Below are 10,470 nucleotides of genomic sequence, written 5' to 3'. Positions count from 1 at the left end.
AACTGCACTAAGTACAACTACGTTAATATTGTTCATATAGTAGGTTTTGCTGCTTACGTCAGCAAGGTAGAGTTTTGCTGCCCCGGTCCTGGCGCGCGCTTCAGTTCCTGTTTGAGATTGTAAGAAACTTTTTATTCTTGTTAGTATTTCATGTTATAATGTTTTCTTGCTCACATATTTTTGAGAATTGGGAGGGAGACAGTGATAATCTGAGATTAGACTGTTTTGCATGTTTGTAACTGTACACGTTTACGGCAGAGAGTGCAAGATTTCCGTATTTGAGCAGGTATAGAGAGGGAGAGAAGCAATGAACCCAGATTTGAAACTGATACGTAAAACCCATGTCCAATTAAGGTTTCAAGCGCTTTTGAAGCAAAGCAGATTGTTTTCTGTATTCCGGCGCTAGATTTCCATGGTATTGTTACGCTGTTTTGGAGTGGTATTTATGTTGTGAATTGTTTGCTAACGCTAGCGGAAAGAGTACACCTGGTGTATTGCAACAGGATGAACAAGTAGGCTCTTGGTAAAGGGCACAGTTAAAGCTAGGGTTGCCGTAACAAGGAGTGCAGTAGTCTACTTACTAAATCACGTCTTCGTCATTTAGATTGAAAGTAACTGGTTTCTACCCCTGATAATAAGGAAAACTACTGAAGTAGTCAACTATCGGCGTTAGCGATGTAAGCGCACCAGTGTGCAGGTAAAAACAAACGCTTAAGTTAAAATGTGGCTGAGTGTGAAAGACTAACGTAAAGCTACGTCAGGGAGCTGCGTTGTTTGTCAAAAGAAGAACTGATAATTTACGTTGCCAGCGCGCTTCAAGGTCGCAGTGTACTGTCAGTCTGTAGTTTGTCACGGTAAACACGCACTCACAGCTGTTTCTAAAGCATGGAACAATCTCAGTGCGTCACGATTAAACCATCGCGGCATAAAATTCCGAATCGGTCAGTCGATACAAACACCACTAACACATTCTCTCAGGGAAGACAAACATGCAAGAGACACAGTAAATATACATACACGAATTCCTTCCGATCATGGTCACTCATTAAATGGACAGGCCACTTTGAAAGCTGTTTCTATTAAATGTTGGTGGAACTAGCACTGATTATTTTTAACTGAAAAGCGTAATGGTATTTATAATTTATTTGGCGAGCATCTTCAACTGGTTGATTGCCTTGATAATTATCGTCGACGTTTCTGTCCATATTGGAGAGACGCTTTCATTTAGCTCATCAGAAACCTTGGCAAAGTGTCTGAATTACATCATGAACTATGTATGTTTTTATATCTTGCACATATTCGGAGACTCATATGGAGCCACTATTGGGGCACTTGCTCTTATTTAAGCACTGTGTTCTAGCATATTAGTCAGACAGTAACTTTTTCTTAAACTCTGATTTAATTTCCAAAACATTATTAAGTGTTTACCTAAGCTTTATCGTTGGCCATTCTAGAATTCCCTTTTCTTGCAGTCACCATGACAACGAGGGGCAAGGACAAGGGGTGCCGTGTGTGCGGAGGGTCTCTACAGGGTAATCAGCGTCGATGGCTGTTTGGTGGTCAGAACAAGAGGGGGAGTCAGCCACAGACCCCTTCTGGTTCCCTCTGTAAAGGAAGTCTTGCCAGTTCCACCCGGAGCAGCCCCTGGGGTGAGACAGAGTGTCAAACGTCCACCAGCGCACATGTGTACACTGACATAGTCATGTTAAAAACTTCATAACAATTTTAGTTAAAAAAAAAACAACTGCAGATTCTGCAGGCTGTAAGTCAGTAAGTACTGACTCTGTGGTGTGTGGTGTTATGCTCACTGTAATCACCAGGTGTTGCCATTTTCCCTGTTGTGTTTTTTTTTGGGGGGGGGGAGGGTGACAGCTGATTTATGGATATTGTTTTCTTTAACGTACATAAAAGCTCACAGGGACATTGGTAGAGCAAGTCCTGTTTGTGAAAGAACATATTTAAGGTAAAGAATTATGTTATCATCTACTGTTGTATTTTCTCCTCTCAGGTAGTACTCTCTCTCTGGGATCCTCTCACTCCCTGCCCTCCCCCTCTAGAGGAATGGACCTGCTCTCTGTGCTGACACACATATTAGGGCAGCCTGTACCAAGAGGCAATGGACGGGGGGAGTTTTTGTGTGGGAAATGTGTATCAGTTCTTGAGCGGGTTTTTAAGTTTGACACTGTTATTGCTAGAGTCAAAGTCTTATCTACTGAGAGGCTGCAGAAACTGAGTCAGGAGAGAAACAAGATCAGGCAGTGGGTGTGTGGTGTATACAGGCAGTGCAACCCTCAGGATTGGAGGTTCAGAGGGAGCTCCAGTGATGAAGAGAATGAAGAGGGAGAAGGGACAGAAAGAGAGAGAGGAATAGGGGAAGACTATAGAGAAATGCTGAAGAAGAATATGGCTCTGTCTGAGTTTGAATGCTGGTCAGAAAAATGGGATCTCTGCCCTTATTTCAGGAGAACGGGTAAAAGATGCAGGAAAGGCAAAAACTGTGAGGGGTGCGACTCTCTGAGGGTGTCTGACTCGGACTATGAGTCCGTTTGTGGACTTCCCCGTCGAATGCCCGTTACATTTTCCCCATTGGCCCTCTCTCGTGACAAGTCTCGTAGCATGCCACTGCAGTGGTCAAGAGTACCATCAGTCAGCTCCAGTCCTGCATCCCTGGGCGGCTCCTGCCTATCCTTACGAGGGCCTTCTCACACAGACTCCATCCAGTCACTGGACTCACTGGATGGGAATGACCCTTTTGATTGGCCCGAGGAGCCATCCGTCAACTTTGGGAACATTCTGAGAGAGTTAAAAGATATTGAGGCAAGGCCAGTCAACTCTCCAGTCGGGAGTCGAATTCCAGTTTTGGACAGGCAGAAGAAAGGATTTGGGGGAGGTACAGGAACGTCAGAGACAGAGGTCACCAGGACGCTGAGTTTTGGAGAGCGAGATGATGTGGAAGAAGAAGTGGATGGGGAGACCAAAGATGTGTTGACAGAATTGCATGATGAGTTTATTCCCCTACACAGACAGGTGAGGACATAGGCACTATTCTACTTCTATCTGGTGGATTTTGATGCAAACAAAAAATGACAGAACATATACTTAAAATACTGCATAAGCTAAGTCGTCATTTGTTTATAAAGTTTCCTTTCCATTTTTTTTCCTAAAAATCACTTCATAATTTGTCATCAGACGCAAATGGTCTGACTGAGCAGTGCTTGAAAATGACCATTTTAAATGCAGTCAACTTACTAAGGGCAGCAGTGTGGCACAGTGGTAAGGAGCAGGGCTCCTAAGTGAAAGGTTGCTGGTTCAGTTCCCTACTGGGTCACTGCTGTTGTACCGTTGGGCAAGGTACAGTACTTAACCCACAGTTTGCCTCAGTAAATATTCAGCTGCATAAATGGATGAAATTGTGGCATATGTAAGTCGCTCTGGATAAGAGTGTCTGATAAATTACAATAATGTAATGAAATCTAACTTTTACTGATCATTACGTATGTTTATAGGACACTACTGGTTGTGCATTACATAAATGTGATTTTTCATTTTTCTTACAGAGCAGTACAGGTCAAATGTCCTTTGCAGTCAGGCAGCTGAGAGGTCAGCTAGATAAAGCTCTTGCACGTATCAAGACCTTAGAGGCACAACTCAAGAATGGAAACACGCATACAGGCTGTGATGCCTGTAACTCAAAGGTATGGGCTATAGAGAGTGTAACATGTCTGGGAGGTAATTGGGGGCCTGTTTCGTTTACTTTTTATTTACAAATTCCTTGTGTTATGTATATCTGATGAGTTGTAATAATGGCATTAGCTGAAATTTCTGCACTCTTGTGTGCAATAGAAATACTGTATATTTTACTCTTTTAGTTCAGCAGCGAGGACCTCACTGAAATAAAACTAGTCCACTAGAACAAAAAGCAGCACACAGGACAGACAGTGGCTATTTGGGTTAGCGTGTGTGCCTTAGAAGTAGAAGAAGACCTTGTAATATATAGAATGTATAGGTGCTGATCCACAAAATCATTCAAATGAAAATTAGTCACACACCAAACACACACCAAAATAATAATTTGGATTGTGTTTTTGAATTGCATCGTGCCTATCATCACACTGGAGGGCTATGGGCTTATGTCTTTGAAAATAAAGCCCATTCAAAGGCTTTGAAAAATGTGCACATGCATCACTGCTTGGCACACAGTGTAATGAAGTTTGACTGGTGTCTTTTCCACAGGATGCACAGCAATGTCTGCTTTGGATCAGCGTAATAAGCACAAGCCTCATGAGTTTTTAAGCCTCCGTTGTAGACAAACATACACATACGCACACAAAATAGTATTGTTAGCGCACCCTCTTGTCCGTGGAGTTTTAAGAGCAGCTTAAATGTCATAACTACACCTTTGGAAGTTACAACATAATTACTCCACAAATAATTCTGTATTATGCAAGTGTTGAAATGTGTGATGGTATTTGGTAAGGGTGTGTCTACAGTCTGTGTGGGTGCAATTACACTGACACACAGGCGCACACACATGCAGAAACATTGCCACACCCTGGAATCTTCCCTAACCAGAGGAGTTTGCCCCAGGCTGAGGTCGTTCCAGTGATAGAGATCATTAACAAACTTCTCAGCTGTGGACATGGCATATTTCTTCTGAACTTGCCCCCCACCCCGCCCCCATCCCGCCCTCTCAACCCCCCTTTTTCTGTGTTCCTTTCTTAAAGGTGCAGTCAAGCATCTTTTCATGTCTACATTAAGTGCATAGACCTGAAAAGAACTGTTATTCAGAATTGCCATTACTTACAGACTGATCATGAATTTGTCAAATCATACATGAAATATTTATGTATATATTTGTAATCATACATGTGTATGAAGCTGTATGATCTTTTTCTTGTGAAACAATAAGGCATAGGTACGTTGTAATAGTTGGCCTTGTCTTGGACCAGTTATAGTGCGACAGTTGCAGTTGCTGCAGTCTTTAATCGGTTAAAGGTTTGTTAAATTTTATGGCACAATAGGTTGTCCACCATTGTTGCCACCATGATCGTTACAATGCCATAAACGTTTTAGATAGAGATCCTAAAGACCTGCACCCAGACCCTGAAGCATGAATTATCATTCATTGAGGTCAATTTACACAGAAGTTCATGTGCTCAAAGCACTTGGTGAGTTATGATTTAGAGCAGAGGGGGACGCTCTTATTCCAATACTGGGACACTTAAGTGTAATTGAAAAGTAAACTGCTGTCTTGAGTTAAAATTTTCAGCAAATTGGTCTGTTCATGGACCACTCTGTCTCTCCTGGCTTTGTAGGGAGGCTTTGGTCATTATATCTGTAATGTAACAACAGGGGCATGATCACATGACCAGGCAGATCACACCTTCTGTCTGACCTTGTGTCGTGTGTGTGTGTGTGTGTGTGTGTGTTTGTCCTTGTTCAGTCCCCACAGGTAGACAGTGAGAAAGTGCTGCTCCAGACCATGGGGGACATGCTACACTGCAGAGAGAGGGTCATACAGGTGAGATGGAGTGCAGCACAGAAGGCAGACAAGCAAAGGCTGCAGTTTGGTGTACTGGCAACCATAAGTCTTTAGGGCAAACCCCTTGGGTTTAGTTGAGTAACTAAATTATTTTAGAAGAACATATATACTTGAATGAATTTATGTGCAAGCTATTAAATTAACTTAATTTCATATTCATATCAAATGAAAAAGAAATCGAGCTGATTCTTCAACAGTAGAATTTTCCCCCACTTGTTTGTTTCCCCTCTTGAAATGCTTTTTTTCAACTATGGCAACCCAGCATGTACACAAGCATGTGCACAAGGATTGCCTGACCTACTTACCTATCTGAGTGAGTGAGTCGCAGAATTGGTACAGGTTATTATTGGGAGTTGTATTTCTCTCTCGTACGTGTGTTTAATTGTCGTTTCAGTTTCTGTGGGAATAGATTGACTTGTACTTCAAGATTCCTTTAGAGGGCGTTAGCACTGAGTTAGTGTACACTGCAGAGATTTAATATGCAGTCCAGGACCACAGCTGCTTTGCTGAGACAAGTGGCAGATCAGCATAACAAGGAAATAATGACACTGAGATCAGTTGACTGTTCCTCTGCCAATTCCTTTTCTGATGCTGTATCCTTCATTCAGTATTTATCAACAGTGTACTAACGAAGATTCAAGTAATATTACAGACTTTATTATGGTTAAAATGTCCAGTTTTGTCTCTCAGATGCTGTTGGACTCAAATACTGCTGAATAATACTTTAGATAATCAATATTTAAACTTTACAATCACCTTCAGTCTGTTGGTTGTTTTTCTTTTATTGATATTAATTACACAATCGGTGCTTACCTACTTCAAAAGTGATTACTTTAATAAAAAGAAATATTTAAAATAGACAAAGTAATAAAATGAAAGATTTAGTAACTTGTTAAGGCCTTCATTGTGCTTATATTGTGGTAGCTTCCTTCACCTAAGTCTCTGGAACTGATTTGACTGACCTCACCCATCTGTCTCCCTCAGGACTGTATAGCTTGGATCAGACAGCTGTGCTCAGAATCAGAGGTGGACAACAAACTGATTGACAAACTGACAGATGCAATTAAAAGTGTGCACACAGATGCTGAGGTATGAAAAATTGCACATTATATGCCATGAACTTTGTTTTTTATCTTGTATATGGCCTATTATGTATTTTTGTAATATAAGCTATTCTTTTTTTCTGTTTTTTTATTTTTATAACTTGAACATACAGTACTTCTGTGTCTTTTGTGCTATTCTTGGATATGTCTCAGTATGTGTGTGTATGTGTATGTGTGTGTGTTTCATATTAATGTGCTATGTGTCTTCCTCCTCCATCAGCGAGTCCTGGAGTCCCAGCTGTCAGAGCTGAGAGAGAGGGAACGAGGGATGGAGAGAGAAATAGAGGCTCTCAAACAGGCCGCCAAGGAGAGGGAGAGAGATCTGAGCACACTGAACACAGTGCTGCAGTGTAACCAGGACATCATCAACGTGAGTGGATGTACACACCAGACCTACAGCAGGCTCATTCTTGGAATACGGTGTCGGGTTTTTTTTACGTTGAATTCTCTCATAAATCGGGCAATTTCACACTTTTGGTCCCACGGTTGGGTACGAAGCGCCGTGAATCACACAGCCTCCCCCCGTCCCTCCTGTCACCCCCTCTCCTATCCTCCATCAGGACCTGCGGGTGGAGCTGGGAGAACGAGAGCGAGCTCTGAGGGAGGGACGGCGAGAGAGGGAGGTGTGGAGAGAGCGAGACCAGGCCATGGCGGCCGTGCTGCAGGAAAAGGAGGCCCTCACTCTCTGCCTGCGGGAGGCGCTGGAGAGCTGCCAGAGGGACGTTCAGGTAGGGACATGCCTTCAGCCGTCTTAAATGCACATGCATTCATGGCATGAAACTCTTTGCCTAGTTTGAACAACTAAAACATTTAATAATTTGGAATTATTCAGACTTGAGCTGACAGACTATCCATCAGGATTTCTTCTCGTATCATTTTTATTACATTACATTCATTTAGCAGACAGAATAACAGAGCAGAAGTTTATCTACTCAAGCTGAATGAGCAACAGTGCCAGACCAGGCTTTTATGTTAATTTATGCGGTCCATTATGGATTTCTTTTTCCATTCCCATGTCAGGCTCTTTCAGACTCTGTGATCAGCCAAGGGGTATCCGATAGTGGGGCTGAGGGTGCCCTGGCCTGTCAGCTCAAGGAGAAGGAGACCTTGCTGTCAGGTTGGCTGAAGGACAGAGAGGAGCACAGCACCTCCCTGCTGCAGGAGATCACACGACTCACTGCAGCCCTGAAGGAAACTGAGACCCTGATGCAGGTGAGAGAGCCATATATAGTATGATAGCAATTCACAGGTATATTTTGTTGGTTCTCCTCTGTCCATTAAATACTGCCAGGATATGGATGAAAAACCACATTCTCTCACCGTACGGACACCTTTAAAGCCTTTGAAATGCCCAAAGCAGATCTTTTTTGGTCTGTCTAATCCTCAGAGGGGATCAACTTTGAAATGTGTTCCCACTCGCCAATTCAGATAGACTGCACGGGTATAATTAAAGCGGTAGTTCTTATGGGTATAAATTGGCCAAAAACCGCCAAGACCCCAATAGGTTGTTTCATGTGAGATGTGGCAGAAAACCAGCAACTTGAATGATTTGCAAGTTGTATTTTAAGTTTCTGCTAGTTGAAAACGTTAAGTTAAGTCTTCCACAAAAGTCAATTTTTACCATTCATACAATGATCAGGTTGTTTGTTATTGGGCAACTCTTGCAGAACATATGGGTGTACAAACTAATCTGCTTTCCTCCTCCCCAGGCTCAGAGGGATAGCCACAGTGAGACAGTGTCCACACTGTCCGAGCAGCTCAGGAACACTCAAAAGGAGCTGCGGGACAGAGAGAAAGAGACCAAGGAGAGCGAGAGAAAGCAGCACAACGAGCGAGAAGAGAGAGACAGGGAAGAGAGGAAACTCAGAGAGAGCCTGGAGAAGAGAGATCAGCTCATACAGGCATGCATCATTCTTCATTAAATCCGTATGCAAGAGAAAGATGATTGAATGACGACCATAATGGTAGCACAGTATGATATATATTCTCTTTCGCTCTTTGTCTCTCTCAACAGCAAGTCCTTTCAGACTTAGAGCAGCGAGATGGACTGTTTACAGAACTGCAGCAGAGTGTCTTGGCTAAGGTGGAGACACGAACTGCGCTCAAACACACGCTGTGAGAGAAGAGGAGCAGGCCTAAACGTAGCCAGAAGTTGCACTACATGAGGAATTTGTAATGCGCCAAGTTTTTTTTTTCCTCTTGCCATTTTTATTTAGGCTTTATTTGGGATTTAGGCTGATTTACTTAATGTGATATAATGTAATATAACATTACTGTAGATTGCATTGTATTGCTGAAGTAAGATTAGACCTAATTAGACAAAAAAGGAGTGGATCAAGCATATTGACTTGAAAGATATCATCATGAAAGAAGAGAAAGTGTATACTAGTGGAGAGTGGATTTTTTTTAAAGGTTGGTTTGTTTTTGTTGCTGGAGTAACCAGTCATGATGAACTTTGATCATGAGGGAAATGGGCCATTTTATTTATTGATAATGTTAAATGATTGTGTGGTGAAATTTAGTTTGGTGAAAAAGGTGGTTGATTGTGCATGGCAATCCAAGCGAATACCTCAGTGGTACTGAAAGTGATACCAGGTCACAAATCATTTTCCTGCATGAGATTTACATTTACATTTTCTTTGTAATGCTGTTGTTTATGTTCATTTCTCAGATTCCTATGGGGCAAGGTGGATTGGTAAATCTAATTTGTCTTTCCAGAGAAAAATGTGCTGCTGTTGTGTCTACATTGAGAATGAACAATATACTCCAGGTGTCAAGGTTGTTTTTTAGAATGATTTGCCTAATCGAATTAACTCATGACATGCATTTTATTTTATTTCATTTTAAGGGAACAATTATAAGGGTAAAATTTCACAACCTGTGCTGGTTCAGTACCCTAGCTGCTTTATTACAGAGCTGTCCGATTAGTGGCCTAGTCAAGCTTTGCTATTGGATTGAGAATAGGGTATGAATTCAGACAGGACTGAAATTTTTGTGTGGATTTTAGGATTCTGGATTTCAACAGATGTATACTGTGTGTGTGTGTATATGTGACTATGCTGTACTGTTTCAAATTTAAGCAAGTCAAATATTCCCTTCAAGAGGTATATCTTCAGTATATCATGGGTTTATGATAGGTAAACTCATGCCTTGAACAGAATAATATGGCCACGTTTAATCTTGGTAGTCCAATCTTGGACACACTCACTCACTCACAACCACACACACACACACACACATGCACACACAGAGTATAAAATTGTACTCTGTACTGTGGCCGTTTCTAGTCATACACCTTTGAAAATGCTACCAAGTAACACACTGGACATGTGATGAGTGTTCCAATTTTAAGTGTCCAAATTTTAAGTCCAGAAAAACAATTGTCACTTTTAATGAAAGCAGAAGACTGGGGAAGCATATCCTTCCCCTTTAGCATTTCAAGGCAATGTGCTGAACGGTACACTTCATCATGCTATGCCTAAAATTAAGAAAGCTATGGACCATGCACATTCAGCCTTTTAGCTCGGAGTTTTACATGCAAGGATAATACTCCGCATCAAACTAATACAGGGCACATCAACAGAGAAAGGGATGATGTAGCATGATTTCTTTTCTTCATGTTTTACAGTCATCTGTTATTCTGAAATCATTAAAAAGAATCGTGAAACCAACCATGTAAAATGTGTACCTTTTTGTCTGTTTTGTGTGTCATGTATTATCCGCTCATACATCCGTAACTGTAACGCTATCCTCTGATTAATTTGGAGAGGGCCCGGCTAGCTGACCTACTTCTGTTGCTCGTCCGACGTTATCCAATCACGATCT

General features: G+C 41.8%; 1 protein-coding gene across 1 annotated transcript; it reads left to right on the top strand.

Moving 5' to 3' along the window:
- Positions 1-71: 71 nt before the first annotated feature.
- On the top strand, positions 72-8,764 carry si:ch73-95l15.5. The gene is made up of 11 exons (XM_036538715.1): positions 72-119; positions 1,455-1,649; positions 2,009-3,027; positions 3,558-3,695; positions 5,444-5,521; positions 6,527-6,631; positions 6,866-7,015; positions 7,206-7,373; positions 7,666-7,857; positions 8,355-8,546; positions 8,660-8,764. Exons 2-11 carry the CDS (start codon positions 1,478-1,480, stop codon positions 8,762-8,764), a joined length of 2,319 nt encoding a protein of 772 aa, XP_036394608.1. The 5' UTR covers positions 72-119; positions 1,455-1,477.
- The last annotated feature ends 1,706 nt before the right edge of the window (positions 8,765-10,470 follow it).

The sequence above is a fragment of the Megalops cyprinoides genome, chromosome 10, assembly GCF_013368585.1.
Source record: "Megalops cyprinoides isolate fMegCyp1 chromosome 10, fMegCyp1.pri, whole genome shotgun sequence".
In the NCBI taxonomy this organism is placed as follows: Eukaryota; Metazoa; Chordata; class Actinopteri; order Elopiformes; family Megalopidae; genus Megalops; species Megalops cyprinoides.
This window is presented reverse-complemented; position numbering and strand designations above follow the sequence as displayed.

What these genes read in the sequence shown, in the direction of transcription:
- si:ch73-95l15.5 (XM_036538715.1), top strand. Translation starts at nt 1,478, where the DNA reads ATGACAACGAGGGGCAAGGACAAGGGGTGCCGTGTGTGCGGAGGGTCT. An exon ending in TTATTCCCCTACACAGACAG is followed by an intron (nt 3,028 to 3,557) that starts GTGAGGACATAG and finishes TTTTTCTTACAG; the next exon opens with AGCAGTACAGGTCAAATGTC. An exon ending in GCAGAGAGAGGGTCATACAG is followed by an intron (nt 5,522 to 6,526) that starts GTGAGATGGAGT and finishes TGTCTCCCTCAG; the next exon opens with GACTGTATAGCTTGGATCAG.